The sequence below is a fragment of the Macrotis lagotis genome, chromosome 4 (assembly GCF_037893015.1).
Source record: "Macrotis lagotis isolate mMagLag1 chromosome 4, bilby.v1.9.chrom.fasta, whole genome shotgun sequence".
NCBI classification, from domain to species: Eukaryota; Metazoa; Chordata; class Mammalia; order Peramelemorphia; family Peramelidae; genus Macrotis; species Macrotis lagotis.
In genome coordinates, this window is record NC_133661.1 from 154,517,197 (window position 1) to 154,537,562 (window position 20,366).

General features: G+C 37.7%; 1 protein-coding gene across 1 annotated transcript in view; it reads left to right on the forward strand.

The window, feature by feature from the left end:
* The first annotated feature begins 260 nt into the window (after nt 1-260).
* The window catches only part of MAP2K1 (mitogen-activated protein kinase kinase 1), a 101,443-nt gene continuing 81,337 nt past the window's right edge, over nt 261-20,366 (forward strand). Inside the window, exon 1 of the mRNA XM_074234443.1 lies at nt 261-457. Within this exon, the coding sequence (XP_074090544.1) occupies nt 378-457 (80 nt within the window). The 5' untranslated portion in view covers nt 261-377. The remainder of the gene's footprint in view (nt 458-20,366) is intronic.

Genomic DNA, 20,366 nt, shown 5'->3' on the forward strand with positions numbered 1-20,366 from the left:
CCGGCCCGGAGGCCCCACGTGCGCCGCCTCCGTGACGCGTTTCCGCGTCATCTGCCCGGGATGGCTTCTCCTCATTGGCTGCCGGCGAAGCCAGGATGGGAGGGGTCGGCGGGGCTGGGGGGGGAGCACAAAAAGAGAAAGCTGGGCCGAGGAGCGGGGACGGCTCCCCCGCCCCGGCCGACGCGCGGCGCCCACAGGCGGGACGGTCCTCCGGCCGCCGAGCCTGCCCGCCGCCGGGCGAGCCCTTCCGAGCGCCGCAGCGGCCGGGCCGAAGCCGGGCGGGGGTGGGGGATCCCCGCGCGGGCTCGCAGCGCCCTTCCCCGGGGAAGCCCCCGCCGCCTCCCAGCGGGCCAGGCGCAGGCGGAGCGGCGGCCACCATGCCCAAGAAGAAGCCGGTGCCCATCCAGCTCAACCCGACCCCGGACGGCTCCACCGTCAACGGCACCAGCTCGGCCGAGTGAGTGCGGGGCCGGGGCGGGGAGAGGGGCGCCATGATGGGCCGCGGGGCCGGGGGCGCCCGCCCGAGCACCCCGCTCCGCCGGCCCCGGCTGCGGCCTCGCGGGCCCGCTGCCCAGGCAGGAGCCCGCCCGGGCCCGAGGGGGCGGCCAGCCGGGAGCCCGGGCCCGGCCCCGCTGCTTCGGGACCTCCTTCCGCGGAGACACCGGGGCGACGGAGGCCGCGGCGACGCCGGGGCGCCCCGAGAAGCGCCGCTGCGAGGGGCGGCCCCGTGGCTGCCGCGCACGGCGCAGCCCGCCCAGGCGGGTAGAGACCAGACCCGCCACCTGGCGAGGGGGAAGCCGCAGGGAGGGCCGCTCCGAGAGGGGCGCGGTGGCGGCTGCGGTGGGACGAGCTGAGCGGGTCTCGGGGAGCAAAGCGTGCGCTCAGCCGGGGCGCCGGCGGCCGTCCCGCCGGGATGCTGCTCACGGCTACATCGGAGGGGAAAAGGCGCAGAATTAGTCCGAAGCGCAGTCCACCGAAGTAGGAAAATGCAGGGGTGGCAAAGACAAAAGTAGGCATAATTAACGGTAAATAGGACGGGGCGGCTAGGGGGCCCTGCAGTCAGGACTTCAAATCCAGCCTCTGACACTTAATCTTTGGTCAAGCCACGTAACCCCCATTGCCTTGCAAAAAAGTCCTAAAAAAAAGATAAATAGGAAAACTACATTTTACTAAAAGGTAAAGACAACAAACTGATATAAATAACGGAACAAATTTGTATCAAACAGCATAGCGTTTAATTAAAGGAAGTTAAATGAGTTATAGGAAGAAATAGTAAACTACAGGAATAGAGGACCTCTATTTATTCCTTTTTAGATCAATATAACTCCAAGCATAAAATATACAAGAAAAAAAGTTAAGAAAATAAATAGGATTTTAGAAAGTAGATAATGTACACCTCTAGAGAAAATTGAATGGGAAGAGAAAGGCACGGCACCTTCATAAAAATTACTCATATACATAGGAAAGCAGAAATATTCAATGCATCTTTTTTATGACCATATGCCATAAAAATTATATTCAAAAAAGATTCTTTGAAGCATAAATTAAAAATACATTGGAAATTAACTTAAACCTGAAGAATGGATGGATCAAAGAACAATTCATAGAAACAACCCATAATTTCATTAAAGATAATGACCATATTGAGACAATATACCAAAATTTGTGGAATACAATCAAAGCAGTACTTAAAGGAAATTTTATATCTAAATACTTTCAATGATAAAAGAGAGAGAACAGATTGGTGAATTGGACATGCAACTAAAAAAAACAACATTAAAACCCCCAATTAAATACCAAAATAGAACCTCAAAAAATCAAAGGAGAGATTAACAAAAGAAAGTTTAAGAAATTACATTGAACTAAGAAATAAAACTCAGAGCTGTTTTTAAAAAACCCACGAAAATAGACTGTTTACTGATTTCAGTTAAAAAAAGAATTACCAAATTACCAGTATCAAAATGAAAAAAAAAGTGTATTTACAACCAAATGCAGAGGAAATAAATGCAATTCTGCCAATAAAACCAACAATCTAAATGAAATGGATGAATATTTACCGAAATAAATTCTCAATCAACAGAAAATAAAATGCTAAAAAACATATAAATTTAATATTTTGTTTTAATTGACCCTTTTCCATCTTCTCAACCCTCTTGTCCCCCACTCCCTAATGAAGAACACAAGAAAAACAAAACCTGTACATTTATCTTAGAGAAAGAAATTGAAGAAGCCATAAATGATCTCTTTAAAAAAAAACTATTCCAGGATCAGATGGATTTACAAATTCTTCAAAACATTTAAAAGAATAATTCCAATATTCTATAAACTGTTTGAAAATATAGGCAAAGGGGTCATATCAAATTCCTTCTATGACCCAATTATAGTTTTGATACCTAAATCTGGAAGTCAAAACAAAAATAAACTATAGATCAATTTCCCTAAAGTATCAGTTGTTGCCAAAAAAAATTAAAACAAGCAAAAAGATTATAGCAATATATCATAAAGATTATGCACTATGAACTGGTTGGATTTAAACCAGCAGAGCAAGGCTGATTCAGTAGTAGGAAAACTATAAGCATAATTCATGATATTAAGAAAAACCAAAATTAGGATTATTTCAGCAGATGCAGAAAAGAGTTTTGACAAAATACAATACCTATTCCTGTTAAACAGGAATAAAAGGAGCTTTCCTTAAAAATAACAAGTAAAGGTCAAAACCAAAAGCAAACATTATTACCTCAAATGGGGATTATCTAGAAGTCCTCCTAATAAGATCAGAGATGAACCATGGATGTCCATTTTTACCCTTGTTATTCAATAATGTACCACAAATGCTAGCTGTAACAATAAGACATGAAAAAGAAATTGAAGGATTAAACAAATGAGGAAATAAAGTTATCATTTTTGCATATGATAGAATGGTTTACTTAGAGAATCATAAAGAATTAACTAAAAAGTTAATTGAAGCAATAACAATTTCAGCAAAGTTTCAGGTTATAAAATAAACCCACAAAATCACTCACGTTTATATATTATTAATATTTACCACAATATAAATTAAAACTGATAAAACTTTAAAACATTAACTCATTTAATGATAAGCCCTTTAAATATTTACATGAATAGTATGAAAAATAACTATTAAAATTAGTGAGAGTGGTATCAGTTTACATTTTGTGTGTGGGCCTTTTCAAATGTCTTAATGGAAGACAGCTGTTGGGAAATGTCATTTTGATTGAAGTATATAAAGAAAATTTGACCTCTCACAACTATGTAATTAGAAAAAAAAAGAGGAGTATTTTATTGGGTCAATAACATCCTAATATCATGAATATGGTTTGACCTCAAAGGCCCCCTAAAAAAAAGTCCCTGGGACTTAAAAAATATTTTAGTTTCATATAAAAAAAAGTTTGAAATGATTTACATACATTGTAATGAATTGCAAGGTGATTGCAATGGTGATGTTTCTATATATTTATCCCCCCCTTTTTCTTATTTTTAATAAACCCTTATGCCCTATACTTTCTGATGATCCCTTCCAACTTTGGCCCTTGGCCACATAAGGCAGAGATAGTCTATTGGTGCCATGGTATATGTCTGGTCTGTCTTTCCTCAAGGACAGGTTTATACTGACTCACACTTGGATTATTTTGTAAACCCTCGCTGTGGATTTGCTCTTTCTGCTCAGTTAACATTGTATGCACATTGAAAGGCAATTTTCTTGGTCTCTTCCACAGTCGTGGGAATGGGCTTCTGGACCTCGGTAGATGTTGACTTGGCTGCAGGGAGTGGAATGGATGGTGCTCGGCTTTCATAAGGATTGGTCTGTGGTTTATTGGAGGATCCTTGGTCCTTCCATGTCCCTGTAACCTGAATTCTTTTGTATATATTGACTCCCCCAGTTAGAATTTGAATTTTTCTGTTTATATTTCCACCACTGAACTCTTGACTCTGTGTAAGCTTTCAAATAATGTGTAGAACACAGTGTTTGGCATACAGCAAACACTTAACAAATGCTTATTGCCTTCCTTTGCCAGTGGATTAGTATTATCCTGCTTTTAAACTATATATTTTAAAGAGAGATGTAGAAAACTTGAAGCAAAAAGTTCAAATTGGGGTTGGAAAAAAGGTTTGTGGTAGAGTTTGGGGTATAGTCTAAGAGAGTGAGTTATATTGTTGGCTGAAAAAAACCCATTTGCAGTTGGGGTGCAGTGTGCCAATCATTCTCTTGATCACTGAACTCTCTACCTTCTCTCTGTGCCCACCTTCATGACTCATCTCAGCAATTGAATAGAGATGTTTGTGCAGACTATCACAAATACAGAAAATGGCCCTCTGTACTTAATAGTACCATTGGCATAAGAGCTCAACCTAGATTTTTTTGGCTTTTTCCTTTCTGTGGATATATCCCAAGCTGATCATCTGATCTTAGGCTTCAGAGCTGTGCAGAAACCAGCAGAGAGGACTTAACTAGGCTTGGATCAGAATTCCCTTTTCAATTCCCTTGAAAATTGGAGAGAAAATAGCTCTTTAAAGGATATCAAATAATGTTCATAGCTTGTCTTTAGTGGACTCTTTCCATCTCTCCCCCCATTTTGATATAGTAGATTTTAAAAAAAGAGAATTTCTCATTAAAAATTCATGCATGTACTTTTTACCTATATTCCTTGCCCCCTATAAACTTAAAACTTGTAGAAAGAGTTTATAGTTGTTACCTATAATTCCTTACCACTTTTTTATTCAGGCTCTTGAAATCTGACTTTTAACTCAGATAAGCTAAAGGAAATGCTCTTGCCTAGGACACTAATGACTTCTTAATTTTAAACACCAATGATCTTTTTCTGTGTTCTCATCTTGATCTTTGTGTGGTATCTGGACTGTTGACAGTCAATCCCTTTTGTAATATTTTGGTCATTCACTGATTCATCTTGCTCCTTGTACCTCCTAAATATTGGTATAATCCAAAGTTTAACTTGCTATTCTCTGAATTCTGTCCTTTCATGATGACTTCTGTTCCTTTGCCCTCTATACAAATTATTTCTACAAATAGATAGATGTATCTTTCACACAACCTTCCGCCATTTTCAGTTGCTTCTTAGAGATATACCTCTTGCCCTTCTAATTTATTTCGTTCCCCAGCTCACCCCTAAAACTTGCTCCTCCAATACACTTCCCTATTTTGGTCAATGATACCACCTTCCTCCCAGTTACCCAGGCTTGTGTCACTTTCCTGGCTGTGGGACCACATGCAAGTCATTGAACCTGATTGAGCCTTGGTGTCCTTATTTATAAACCGGAGTCAAAATACTTGCAGAGTATTTGCAAAATTATTTTCAAGAATTTCCTTTGTTAACCTTAAGGAACTGTATAAATGTCATACATCGAAGCAACTGGAAGCTGGTGGCACAGCAGATAAAACATCTAACCTGGAGTTTGGAAGACCTGAAGTTCAAATTCAGCTAGTGAAAAGAACATACTTGACTGTAGAGTCAGAGGGCCTGGATTTAGGCCCCAGCTTTTCTACCTATGGGTAGACTGTAAATCTATTTCCTTATCTATAAAATGGGATAATTATTCTTACTCTGTTTATCTCATAGAGTCATTCAGAGGATGAAATGGGATCATTTGTGTAAAGTGTCTTTAAACTTTAAAGAGCTATGCACTTGTCAAATATTATTTTCTCTTGCATCTGTTCTCTGCCATTGATGCCTCCTTAGTCCTTCAGGTCCTCATTAATTTTCTTTAGGTTTTTGCAAGGCAAATGGGGTCAAGTGGCTTGCCCAAGGTCACACAGCTAGGTAATTATTAAGTGTCTGAGGCCGGATTTGAACTCAGGCACTCCTGACACCAGGGCTGTTGCTCTATCCACTGCGCCACCTAACTGCCCCCAGGTCCTCATTAATTTTCACCAGACTATAATAGCCTCTCATCTGGTCTTCTTTTCAGACTTTTTTTCTCTCTAATCTATTCTTTACTTAGCTGCCATTATGATATCCTTAAGACATAGATGGACCTGACAATAACTTCCAGTGACTTCTCATTGGTTATACAAACTCTTTAACCTAGCATTGAAGTTCCAGCAAAATCAAGCCCTCATCAGTTTTTCACAGCCTCCTTTCACTCATTTCCATCACATGCTGTCCTAAACCCTCTCACTTTGTTTTTTCTCTGCCTGGAAATCATTCTTTTCAATATATTTCTGCCTCTTGAAATTCTTCTCCTCTTTTAAGGCTCAGATTGGATGTTGCTTCCTCTGCCCATCTCTCTACAAGTCAAAAGAGACATTTTCCTTCTCATTTCATAAAATTGTTACTTTGCCCTACTGAACTTTTAATTTATATCATCTACCTATTAGTTTGTATAATAGCTTTTCTCCCTTGGTGCCCCACTCTCTCCCCATTAGAAAGGTGCCTGATGCTGTGATAAAAGAAAGGCTGAGATTTTAGTCCCTGCTTTGGCAATTTACTGGCTGTGGGACCACACATTGAACCTGATTGAGCCTTGGAGTCCTTATTTGTAAAACAGAGTCAAAATACTTGCAGAATATTTGCAGAATTATTTTCAGGAATTTCCTTTGTTAACCTTAAGGAATTGTATAAATGTCATATATTGAGGCAACTGGCAGCTGGTGGTATAGTGGATAAAACATCTAACCTGGACTTTAGAAGACCTGGAATTCAAAATCAGCCCCAGACATTTGATAGCCATGTGAATCCAGCCCCAGACACTTAACTTCTATTTGCTTCAGTTTCCTCAGTTGTATATAACAGAAGTTACTTTGTTAGGGTTATTATGAAGATTGAAGGAGATAATGTTTGTAAAGGACTTAGCCAGCACCAGGTTTGTCACATCATAGGAACTATATCAGTTCTTGTTCCCTTTCTTCCCCTTCCTATTCCTGCAGGTTTCCTTTTGTCTTGCTTTTCCCATTCCTAGTGTAGTCCTTGCACCAAAGAGGCTGAATTGAATGTGTCAACAGTATGCACAATGTTGGAGAGTTCTGGTACAAGACTTGCTCTACAAGGGAATACTTAAGCTATTTCTACATGGCCCAGAAACACACTGAATGTCTTGATTAGTAGAGTTTGCAAATAACTGATGAAAAGTAGTAGCCCCAGTGAACTTGTCATGAAAATAAGTTTCTTGAAGTTTAAAAGTCTCTGGAGATAGAGAAAAGAAAAACCAGGAGAATCTGGTATGTTTCTATTGGATTTTGTAGCCTCTTCTCAAATTTTCATTGTAGTGAATAAACTCTCCTGAAGTCATCTTAATTTAATAGTTTTAATGGGATTACACTGATTGTATATATGTGAGTGTATTTAATATTGATACATGTTCTTCAGATACATTTAGACCCCCCCTAGAATAATAGTAATTAAATTCCTCACTTATATTCAACATCACGGAACTCTTAAATAGAATCACATGATTTCAACTGGTAATATATTCAAATTTAACATTTGGAAATTTTTCATTTTGTAAAAGAAAAGATAACATATAATGACAACAAAACAATTAAAATTGAATTATAATTCAATAATAATAAATATCAGAAATTATAATGATCAATCTTCCTGTCTCTTCTTTAAGATTAGAACAAAAATTTATTATTAAAAGTTATATACTTTATAACTTAATATCAGTATTCTCTAGGTTTTTTATCTTGAGTTTTGTTGCTTTGTAAGGTTACCATTTATGTAACTAGTTATGTAGTCAAATATTCCCATACATCTTTGAATTCTTTATATTAGTTGTTTTTTTATGGTTCAGCAACATTCTATCAGTGTATATGCTATAGTTTACTCTATCTTGAATAAAATCTGTTTCTATTTTTTTTCTATTACCAACAGACCACTGTGAATAGTTTTGTACAAATAGATCTTCTATTCTCTTAAGCATTTATCAAGTGCTTAATCCATGCAAGGTTATGAGCAAAAAAGCCTGGGATAAAAATGGAAAAAACCAACAACAACAAAATTTCTTCCTTTAAGGAGCTTATATCTATTAACTTCCCTGTAGTATAATCCCAATGGTAGGATTGTGGTTATGAACAGTTTTGAATCTTTTCTTTCATATTGTCCATTGTTTCCCAGATGGTTCAATTCACAATTCACATTAACTACTGAATTACTATCATCATTTATTTTTTTCCATCTTAGCCAATTAAGGGCTTCGGAATTGTTTTAAATTGTATTCTTTGTTATGATTTTAAAAACTTTGCGAATTATCTAGAATTTGTTCTTTTGAGCATTCTTTGTTCTCTTTTATCAGATTTATTTGGAAATGAATCTTAATCTTGTTAATTAGTGACAGTTTAGTATAGATTTTGCTTTTCAGATTTTAATTGGAGGTTTTTAGTATAAAGATTTCCTACTTCATCTTATTTCTTATGCAATTTATCTTATTTATGCAAAAGCTTTTATTTTTATACAATTGAAGAAGTCTGTTTTGTGTAATTTGTTGCAGTTTGTTTTTGCGAGGCAAATAGGGTTAAGTGGCTTGCCCAAAGCCACAGCTAGGTAATTAATTATTAAGTGTCTGATGTCAGATTTGAACTCAGGTACTCCTGACTTCAGGGCCCGTGCTCTATCCACTGTGCCACCTAGCTGCCCCTGTTGCAGTTCTTTACAAATTCATAACATAAATAGTAAGCAAAAGAAGTCTTAATTCTTTTCTAATTTTTTAATAATGTGACTTTCCTATATACAATATAGCTTATTCATCAATTTGAGATTCAAGACATGAATTTTATTTTGCTTACTTTTCATATAGTATTCTAATGGTAACTTGGTTTATCAACATTGACTTTCACTATTTCTGTGCAAAATGATTTGTAGATTTATTTAGTTATAATTTATAAATTAATGCTTAGATGTGTAGTGCATTTTGTTTTATTTTAAATAGGATTTCTTTTTCTGATCTTTTATTAGCAATATAGATTATTTTTGTAGACATTTTGGGAACATAGAATCTTATAGATTTAAAGCTGGAAAAAGGATTTTAAAGTTTTCCTAGTCCAAATTCTTTATTTCACAGTTAAGCATCCTGGGGCTTCAAACTGGGAAAATCAGTTGCCCATGGACACACACATAGGCAGTAAGTAATAGGGGTGAGATTGGAACCCAAGTCTTTAGATTTAAAATCCATTCCTCTTTCACCTATACCATATTTTATGTCCTGCTATCTTATTGATGCTCATGGTTTTCCACGTAAACCACTATATTTCATTTTTATCTTGTATGTATCTCTGGCACCTAGAGTATGATGTCTTTTTACTTGATATATAATTAATGACTTGGGTAAAGAGGGACAAGGCTCAAACTCTACCTCTCTTGATTATTATTTCTTTGACCTTGGGCAAATCACTTTATTTCCCTAAACCTTTCAGTTTTCTCATTTGTAAAATGTAAGACTTAAACTAAATGGACTTTGAGATCAAATCCCAATTCTTATATCTCTGGTTCTCTATTGGTATATTACATATAATACACTGCTTTGGCTTTGCCAGTGCTTGATTCTCTTTGTTTTAGTTGTAATTATTTTAGCTAATATTCCTAGTATTATTCCAAGTAATTAATGGCAGTGGGTATACAAGAAAATTAGGGATATTGGTCCATAGTTCTTTTTCTTTTCATTGTCGCTCCCTGTTTGGGAATAAAGACACAGCATTGTAGACTGAACTTTGGAGTTGGATTAAAAAGACCTGGGTGACCTTGGACAAAATACTTCATCTTTCCTGAGTCCCAGTTTCTTTTTCTGTAAAATGGAGCTGCAACCATTTGGATAGTAATTCCTTTACAAGATTGCTCAAGGTTCAAATAAAAGCATGTATGAGTACACTATAAATTCTAATGTTATATAGACTATATAGATGTCAGTAGTTGTTACTGGCATTCTTAGCTTTTGTGATGCTGCTGTCTCTGACTTCTCTTACCCATCCAAATATTTTTCTCAGGAGTGCTAGGTGATTCATCATCCTAGGTGAGCTCATCTATTCACCTCATCATCTCTATGTAGATGATTCCCCAATCTTTACAATTATTTTTAATCTTTCTTCTGAATTACAGGTTCAGGTAGCTGCCTGCCAGGCTTTTTGAATTGGATGTCCTCCCTTAGACTTCTCAGTTTCAACATACTCAAAAAAAGGAATTGTACCTCCTAAATTCACCTGTCCCTCAAATTTTCCCATTTCTGTTGTGTGTACCAGTATCCTTCTTGGGATTCACAGCATGAACATCATCCTTAATGTTTACCCCCCTCCCTCCCGCATTTCCATCTCAGTCTTACTAAATTATTCCTCCACAACATTCCTTTCCTTTTCCCCACTCAACACCACAACTACATGAATTCAGGCCCTCTATATCTCTGACCTTGATTGTTTGAGTAGCTAGATTGGTTTTCCCAAGTTTTTCTGAAATCATCTCCTTCTTTCTTACAAAACAATAAGAAAAAGCAAATTTTTCTGGACCAACAAATATAGAACTATTGAACAAAATAGACCTGGAAAGACCTAGATGAACTAATGCAAAATAAGATTAACAGAACTAGGAAAACCTTTTTGTATCGGTTCATATAGGTCTTACTAGGTTTTTCTGAGATCATTCCCTTTCTTGTTTCTTACAGTCCAATAATAGTCCAATATGGTATATTTTATTCATATACCTTAATTTGTTTGACCATTCTGTACGTTTACTGTTTCCAATTCTTTGCCACTACCGAAATAGCTACTATGAATACTTTTGTGCACATGAGACCTTTTCCTCTTTTTTTTTTTTAAATATCCTTGGGGTGGAGACCTAGTAGTATTATTGCTAGGTTAAAGGGTATAGAGGACAATTAATGTAGCCTTTTAGGTATAGTTACAAATTGCCTTTTGGAATAGACTAGTTCAATGCATTAATGTATCTGTTTTCCTCGATCATCTCTAGTACTCATTATAATTTCATTTTTATATGTGCCATATGGGGATCTCATTTTTTATTGGTTATTTAGAGCATTATCTATTGATACCTTTGATTTCTTTCTCTGAAAACTGTCTATTCATATGTTTTGACCATTTATCAATCAGAATGGCTCTTATTCTTGTAAATTTGATTCCATTCTCTATGTAGTTTAGAATTGAAAGTCATTTTGATTGATGATTCAGTAAATTGTTAATAGTTTCCAAACTTCTAAATATTACAGCTGGGATTTAACTCAGATTACTTCACTCCAAAGCCAGTGAGTGTTCTTTCCACTATATTCAGCTTCCACTCTTTTTTACACCACTACTCCCTGACTATCCAAAACAGGCCATCCTTAGAATTTTAGTTCCTATCACATTTATTCCTGCCTCCATGTCCTTGTTCATTGTGTTATAATGGTTTGAAATACTTTTCCACTTAGCCATAGCCTATCCATTATTGTTTCATGGGCATGTTTCTTGTCTTCCTAATTTAATTTTTTTTATGTTTTTTTTTTTTTGCAAGGCAGTGAGATTAAGTGGCTTGCCCAAGGCCACACAGCTAGGTAATTATTAAGTGTCTGAGGTAAGATTTGAACTCAGTACTCCTGACTCCAGGGCCAGTGCTTTATCCACTGCGCCACCTAGCCGCCCTTTCTAATTTAATCTTAGACAAGGCCTATGTCTTGTATCCCTTGGGTACTCCTATGACATTGAACATAGCTCAGTCTTAAGTGCTAATTGATTGAGGTAGAAGATAACTTTTTATTTTATCTGGGGTGCTGTCCGAGAATAAAAAACAAAACGAAAATATACAGAAGGCCAATGAGAGGCAATATATAATAGTGTAAATTTTTTTTGATTTAGGATCAGAAAACTAGTATGAGAATCCTAACTCTATTTGCCCACCTGTGTGAAGACTTTGGGCGACTCACCCAATTTGACCTGTTTTCTCATCTGTGAAAAGGATATTAGACTAGGTGACCTAATAGATTCTCTCAAGCACTTGATCTAGGCAATTTACTAGCCTTTTTTTTTTTTTTTTTTTTTGTATTTTGTCATTGCTGTGGGCTACTTTTCAGGGTCAGTAGCTCAGCTACTTATTGTGATGAGTGATCTTAATCTTAGTAACAACTTAATCTAAGTAACAGCTTCCTCATCTATTAAAATTTGTCTATAATCTCTGCTTTATCTGCTTTCAAGATCATTATGACAGCAGATGAGAGTATATAGGAAATAGTTTGTAAGCTATAAACCAGAATTCTTTGTCAGGATATTGGTGTGAAGCAGGGGAGCAGAGTGGGAAACCTTTATGATAAAATGATAACCTGGAATTAGGAAAGTTAGCCTTAGGGGCGGCTAGGTGGCGTAGTGGATAAAGCACAGGCCCTGGAGTCAGGAGTACCTGGGTTCAAATCTGGTCTCAGACACTTAATAATTACCCAGAAGCTGTGTGGCAAAAAAGAAAGGAAAGTTACCCATAGTCCAACGAAAAGTTAAGTCAGACCCAGGAAGAAAATTTAGGAGCCTGGCTTCCAAATCTGTTGTTCTTTCTCCAAACCTGCTAATGTAGTCTCTTGTATGAGATTATCATGGAGTCAATCTGGAGTCCTGAATTTAAACCTTGGCTCAAGTGCTTCTTTATCTGGTAACTATAGATAGGCAGATCTCTTAATTTATTTATCTCAGTCTCAATTTTTTCTTTTTTAAGATAGGATGGTGCTTTATACTATGTCCCTCAAGGGATTGTAGTGGAAAAAAAAATCTTTTTAAATCTTAAGAGTAATACATAAATGTAATGTCATTGTGGTTTTTATAAGGCCACTTGGTATCATCTTTGATTTTTACCTCATGATCTGAGTTTTTATTTGACTGTCAGAGACTTGTCTAGAAGAGCCATTTGAAACTTCTCACAAAGTTGTTTGCTCAGCTGATCATTAAAAATACAAATGATAGTTTTGTTTGAATATAACAGGTGTTTTCTAAATTGTTCTTACTGTTAATCATGCTGTTCCTTATTCTTATTTTCCTGTGTTGCCTCAATGAGCATTTTTCTTAAGTGTAAATTCAGTTTTAGGACCTCCAATTAGGGAAGAATTAAGTAAAAGTTAAAAAAAAATGTTTGGGAAAGCCAGAAAGACCCCTTTAAAAGTATTGCCCCTCTTTTTAACATTTGGTCCTCTTAAAATTTCTTAAAACTAGAACATCTTTCTTCAAGCACTTAGAGGGGGCAAGGATGTGACCTTTCTCGGCCTCCATTATGTGAACCTTTGTCCCTGCCCCAAAAGTGCTGTCTTCATTTGGGGGCACTTGTTCATTTTAAACATGTACTAAAGTGGTCAGTTATCCTATTTTTTTAAAAAAGAAATCCCATACTTAAACATTTTTTAAAGAAGAAAATTGCAAGTCTTATTTCCTTATTCTATAGTCTTAGAAAAAAGGTCTAAGGGAAAGAAAAAAAAATCATGTACCACAAATAGGGTTCAAATTCAGGTTTCAGGAACACTTTTTTCCTTTTATCAGTTCAGAAACTTGGATTCTCAAAATAATTAAAAGCAAAAGTCATTTAATTGGAAGAATTCTGGAGTTTTCTTTTTTTAGGCTTAACTTTGTTGAGAATAGTTCAAAACCTTTAAAAAAATGTACTTTATTAGCAGACCTGTAAATTCGTTAAAGTGAACACTAGTAGGTTTGAAACTTTTTTGTTCATTTGTTTCTATTCTGTTAAACTTCTATTCATAGTGTGGATAATTTCTATTTAACAAGTTATATTTAAGAAGCAATCCAAAATTTCACTTCCTAGAAAAACTTGTAGTCAAAACTATTTGCATTCTTTATTGTCCTGCTGGTAATGATAAACAATTTCACATACATCCTCAGCAGGAATTAAAACTTTGAAATAATTTTAAGTGAATTGTAAAATATCTTGTAACTTGATGCTTCAGTGGTCAAATCCATATTTAAATCCTATCCAAATTTGAACTTTCAGTTCATCTTTTCCTTTCCTTACTTGGAGTCTGAGAGGAGTATTTTAGTGGGAGAATGGAAGTAATCTTGATTATTTCCAACCTGGAATGTTCTTAACATTCCAAACACTTAGCAACTAGGAGGATTCACATTCCTAGAGACATCCTTCTGTACCAGTTACATTTGATCAGTAGGACTATGGGTAAATTCCATTTACAAAAGGAAAGGCCTTTGGAATATAAAATGTTGATTTAGGCAGAAATTGTAACACATTGCTTTACTAAAGCATTGTTTCTAAAACTTTTCCTTTGCTTCTTCTGGGAATCTAACTGATCTCAACTGTGTTCTATTGCAGTTACTTCCATCAGAGATAAAGATCATTTTATTTGAAAACTTAAAGTCAGTGAGCAATAGGTGTCTACAAAATCTGAAGCCTTAATGTTACAAACTACATTCCAGGTAGTCAGTAAATAATAGTAGTAGTAGTAGTACTAGTACTAGTAGTAGTACTAGTACTAGTAGTAGTACTAGTACTAGTAGTAGTAGTAGTAGTACTAGTACTAGTAGTAGTAGTACTAGTAGTAGTAGTAGTACTAGTACTGGTACTAGTAGATAGAACTTCACCTGCAGGAGCTCACAATCTAATGGGGAGACTACAAGCAAACAAATATCTATGAATAAAAATGTATAGGATAATAATTAGAAAATAAAGGGAAGGTACTAGCATCAAGAGGGGTTTTGGAAAAGGCTTCCTCTATAAGGTGGGATTTTAGTTGATACTTAAAGGAAATCAGGGAAGCCAGTAAGGGGAGATGAAGAAGAGAGCCTTCCAAGCATAGGCTATAGAAAACACTTGGAGCTGAGAGATGGAATTGGTGTGGGGAAGGGAGGTGCCTGATAGGAGAAAAGGTATCAGAAACTAACAGCAGATGGATTACTTAATAGAGTTGAATCTAACTACAACTTGATGACTATTTTCTGTGTCAGAGTTGTGTCACCAGGTTCTCCCTTGGGTGGGTTTGGTACAATGAAGCACACTAGAATTGTAGATTGCCTAGGTAGGTTATTTGGGTTTGCCTGAAACTGAATCCTGGGGTGGTGGTACAAACAGGGGTCTGGATGGGAAGCCAGAGACCTAGGAGTGACAGCTCTGCTGCATGTCTGGGGCTAGGAAGGTTGGACCAAATGACTGTCACTCTTTCAACTTTGATAATTTATGATTTTTAAGTAACTCATTTTCTTAAGAAAGACATGGATTTTGGGGCAGCTAGTTGGCACAGTAGATAGAGTATCGGCCTTGGAGTCAGGAGGACCTGAGTTCAAATTTGACCCCAGACACTTAATAATTACTTAGCTAGGTGACATAGAGCAAGTCACTTAACCCCATTGCCTTAAATAAATAAAATTTTTAAAAAAGACATGGATTTTTTTTTTTGTAAAGCTCAGGATTTTTATTTCACAAACCTGTAAAGTTCACAAATAGACCTAGAAAAGAACTTAGTTACAAGCTTGGAAACAACATAGGAAAGAACTTAGAGGAAAGAAGAGAGAAGGAAACAAACAGCAGAGAACCCAGGAGAGGAGAGAAGAAAAACTTAGCTCAACATAAATTTGATCAGTGGAGCTGAGGTTATATTGACATAGGCAGGAGCATAAAGGGAAGGGGACCTCTTCTGATCAAGTCATCAACATTTCATCCCTGTCTAGCCTCCAAGGGATCTGAGCCGGGACACTAGGGCCAATAGACAAGGGTGCCATCCTCAGTAAGCTTCCATCCTACCATCTAAGGAAAAAAATTCAGCCCCAGGCCTGCATCCTCTTGTCACCCCCTTTGTTTTCCCAAGGGGGAAACTGAACCCACAGGTTTTGCCCTTCTTGGCCAGTTAGGCCGACTGAGATGGGAAGCCCAGCCCTCTCTCTGTCTTTGCTCTTTGGTTCCTCAAGGAGGTCGCATCCCCATCTCACCTAGTCCTTGGATGACATTTTGATGGGAGGGAGGGATCAGGAAGTGCTGCCCATAGCTATCTTGGGGTATCTTCAACATTTGCTTCAATTAAAACTCCCAATCACCTGTCACATCTGCTCATCTGGAATCTCAGCTTAAAATGAGACGGTTGGTTTGGAGAGCCAAATAGGTCTGTCTCAGGGGACCATGGGTGAACCAGGAGACAGGAGCAGAGGGTCAGCCCAGGGACAGCAGCTGGGGGAAGCCAGAGGGCCAGCCTCAGGCTTAGAGACTTGGGTGAGTCAAGACATGGATTTCTACAGAGGTGTAATTTGAATGTGGTATAATGAATTTTATTTAGCTTTTAATTTGTTCCCATTTTCTAAATGTGTTTTTATACCAACCTAGTGCAAGAGCAAAAGGAAAGAAGTCAGAGAACCTGGTTCAGATCCTATCTCCAGTGCTTTGTACCCGTGTGACCTTGGGAAAATCTTTTAACTTACCTAGACCTTGGATTTCTCTTCTGTAAAATGAGGGATTGATTTAGATGACCTTTATGGACTTTTCTTGCTCTAGAATTGATCATGTGTTCTTATGTTGAAAGTGATGGAAATCCTTTTGTCTAAAGTATTAGTTTTCCACAAAAGTATAAAGGATGCTTATGAGAAATAAATTTATTTTCTAGCACTCTGATTTCCTTCAACTTCTTATCCATTTGAACTTTTTAGCTTTTAACCATTTATCTTCTGCATAAATCCAAATATGAAGAAGTTCAGATGAGGGATTATATTGCTTTTTTACAAGATTGTTTGAGGATCAGACGAGATCATGTATAAGAAATAGTTTTGTATTTGCTAAACGAAGTAATATATGTGCAAATATTTGTATTCAAATAACATAAACACATACAAAAGCAGTTTAGCTCCCCTTTAAAGAAAAGGTGCTTTTAAATCAGTGGCAGTATTTGTGATGTGGGAATGGAGAGGTGGATAAAAGTGAAGAAGTAAGAAGTTATAAACTGCTAAAGTTTTGAATGGAGGTAAGTTTATTTAAATTCAGAGAGTATCCACTTAACCAAATAGTTCAGGAGTGCAGTAACTTCTTATAAGGTGAGGAAGGAAACTTCTCATCTCCTCAAAGAACTTCCAACCACTAGACTTTTCAGCTGTTCTTTATTAGGTTTTGAAAAGAGAGGGTACTGGACATGCTTGAATTTTTTCAGGACACTCAGGAAGCAAAAAAAATATTTTCAGCCAAGCTTGAGGCTCCAAAAGTGCCTGGGAAACAACTGCCATATAGTAAGTTCCAGTATAGACTCTCTTTATTTCCTCTGTAACAGCCATCTGCCTTGCTTGTACCCCTGAGATAGTGGAAGTTTCTTCTACATGAAGTGCTAAAGATGTATTTTTTCCTAAGAATGTTTGTGGCTATAGCAGGATTGGTGACTTTAGGTTATGAATATTCTTAGTCCACATTTAGAGCACTCTTTTGGGGATTGGGCTCTGGGTGAAACTTAGTCTGTCCACTATCTGTTCAGTTTCTTGTTGAACATCCCATTATTGTATTGGTCTCACAGACCCTGCTGGCCCGGACAGAACATATGTTGTGTAAGGCTCTACTAGTTGGGGGCAGCTACAGAAGCCTGAAATCAGGAAGATTTGAATTCAATTCCAGCCTCAATTATTTAGTGGCTGTGTGACTTTACACTAGTCATGTAATTTACCACATGCCTTGACCTATAAAATGAGGATTATAGTAACATCTATCTTTCAGACTTTGTGAGGATAAAGTAAGATAATATTTGGAAGGCACTTAGCAAGGACCTGGCAATAGTAGGCACTGTATAAATGTTTATTTATTCCCATCTTTCCTACGTCCTTTTCCCTCCAGCAATTTTGGTACTTTATCCTTCCAGAAAATTGAAAGCTGGGAAAAAGAAAGATTTGTGCATTAGCAAGATTTTTATTTATTTATTCTTATTTTGTACAAATAATTTTTGATAATTACTAAAATATTCTTGTTTAAGAGTAAACATAATACCCCCCCCCAAAAAAAAATAGAACCGCATGAGTGATAAAGTAAAGGGGAGAGAAAACAATTAAAATTTAAAAGAAGTAACAATTGTAGGTATGGCTAGGTGGTACAGTGGACAGAGCATGGCCCTGGAGCCAGGAGCACCTGAGCCCAAATCCGGCCCTAGACACCCAACAATCACCCAGCTGTGTGACCCTGTGGCAAGCCACCCCAACCTCAATGCCCTGCAACCCCCCCCCAAAAAAAGACCCAAAGTAAAATAGTAATAATAGTAATAGTAGGGGTGGTCTGGGTGGTGGACAGAGCACTGGCCCTTGAGCGCCAGGAGCACCTGGGTCCAAATCCAGCTTCAGACACCCAACAATCACCCAGCTGTGTGGCCCCAGGCAGGTCACCCAGCCTTATTTGCCCTATAACCCCCCTAATAATAATTATTTGCCCTATAACCTCATAATAATAATAATAATAATAATAATAATAATAATAATAATAATAATATGTGCTTCAGTCTGTGTTCCAACACCACCAGCTCTGTTGCAGGTGGATCACAAAAGTTACTTCCATGTTTTTCCACCATTGCCATTGCTGATCGCAACTCCCTCCATTCATACTTCTCCACTACCATGTACTATATTTTCTTTCTCCTTTCACTCTGACTCTGCTGTAGGGTAGCTGAGTGGTGCAGCAGACAGATCCCCGGCCCTAGGGCCAAGAGGTCCCGAGCCCACATACCACCCCTTAGGCCCAGCATCCACCTAGCCCTATGGCCCTGGATAGGACCTTAGGCTGGAGAACTGCCTCACTGTCTCTCGAAAATGTAGTTAGAGTCCTTAGTTTATAAGTTTTGAGTGAGAGCACCTAAGAAATGGGCCTTTTATGTTGCCATCTTGGCTGCACCCTTATAGCTCCAAGATTTCTTATTTATGATAATTTAGCACTTTTTAAAAAATAGAATATCCTTAGTTGAACCCTAAGGAACAGGTTTAATTTTTTGGCCTGTGGATCTTAGGTGTGAATTTGTTTTGAATTTTCTTCTCCAGCAAGAGGAAGTGGGAGAGATTAGGCAAATTCAGGACCAAAACCTAACTTGGAAATTCCTGAGTTAAGGATAGGTATATAATGATACTGAATGTGCCCTGCCCCTCCTGATTGTCCCTCTCTTCCCAAGCCAGGTGTCAACTGTGTGATGTTAAGCCGGTCATTTAACCTCTGAGACCCTCCACTTTCCTCTATGATTTGACAAGGTTGTCCTCAAGGGTTCTTTTCAGCTTTGATTTATGATCCTGGAATGTTTAAGTGAGGAAGAGAAAAAATTTATACCTAAGTCCTTTGATTCCAAATCTAGTCCTCATTCCAATGAGGGGGGCTGGAATTAGGTGCTTTCTGAGGATCATTCTTTCTTTAATATTCTGTGACTCTGAGAGAATCCCTAAACTTTTTCATCACCTTTTCTTTCACATTCTCACATTCTCCCTCTTATATTTCTTTCTTTTTTTTTTCTTTTTTTTTTTTTTTTTAGTTTTTGCAAGGCAATGGGGTGAAGTGGCTTGCCCAAGGCCACACAGCTAGATAATTTAAGTGTCTGAGGCTGGACTTGAACTCAAGTACTCCTGACTCCCCGGCCGGCGCTCCATCCACTGCGCCACCTAGCCACCCCTTATATTACTTTCACTCCTTCACCCTTCCCCAGTCAATCCCTTTTTATAATTCGGCCCCATCTTCAAAGCTGTGGGTATTTTTAAAAAATAAAAATTTACATATATATTTTTAGCAACCAACATTTCTCTCTTTTTTAACTTTTAAAAAGCATTTAAAAATTTCTATTGAAGATAAGGAATAAATAATTGTACCTAATTTATAGGTTCCCATGCTAAGAATGAACTAATTTCTGCCCCTATCCCCACATCCTCATCTCTATAAATGTTTTGTATAGGAATAGTTCTTGTTAGGGATTTTTGAATTTTAGGACTCATAACCTAGAACATTCCCAAAATTAATCTTCTTAGACTGTGGGGTCCATTTGATAGGATTAATTTTTTAGAAAACATGAATAGATACTCAAGAATTGTAAGAATATTTTGGGAAGGAAAAAGCCAGTCAAATCAAAAGATATTTTTCACCTTCCTCCAGCCTTAGAGATATCAGTCTGATTTTCTATGAGTAAAACCTGAAGAATTGAATGCAGTTGATAATCACATAAGCCATCAGGAATTCATTCTGGTGTGGGTGTGGCTGAGGTCCTTTGAAATAGAACATCATTTCATTCCAAGAATTACGCCAGGTGTCTGTGCCTGATCTGTTTATCCCCAAAGAAATACATACTCAAAATACTTTCAACAATTTGTGAATGTTCCTTCCAGTGATAATCAACCCATTCATGCTTGTCTGTCTTGAGACTCTTATCCTCTCTTCTCAAAAGCTTGCAGTGGGCCTACCTTTCCTTCTCTTGACCTTATTTCTGTCCTTCATTTTTTTCTC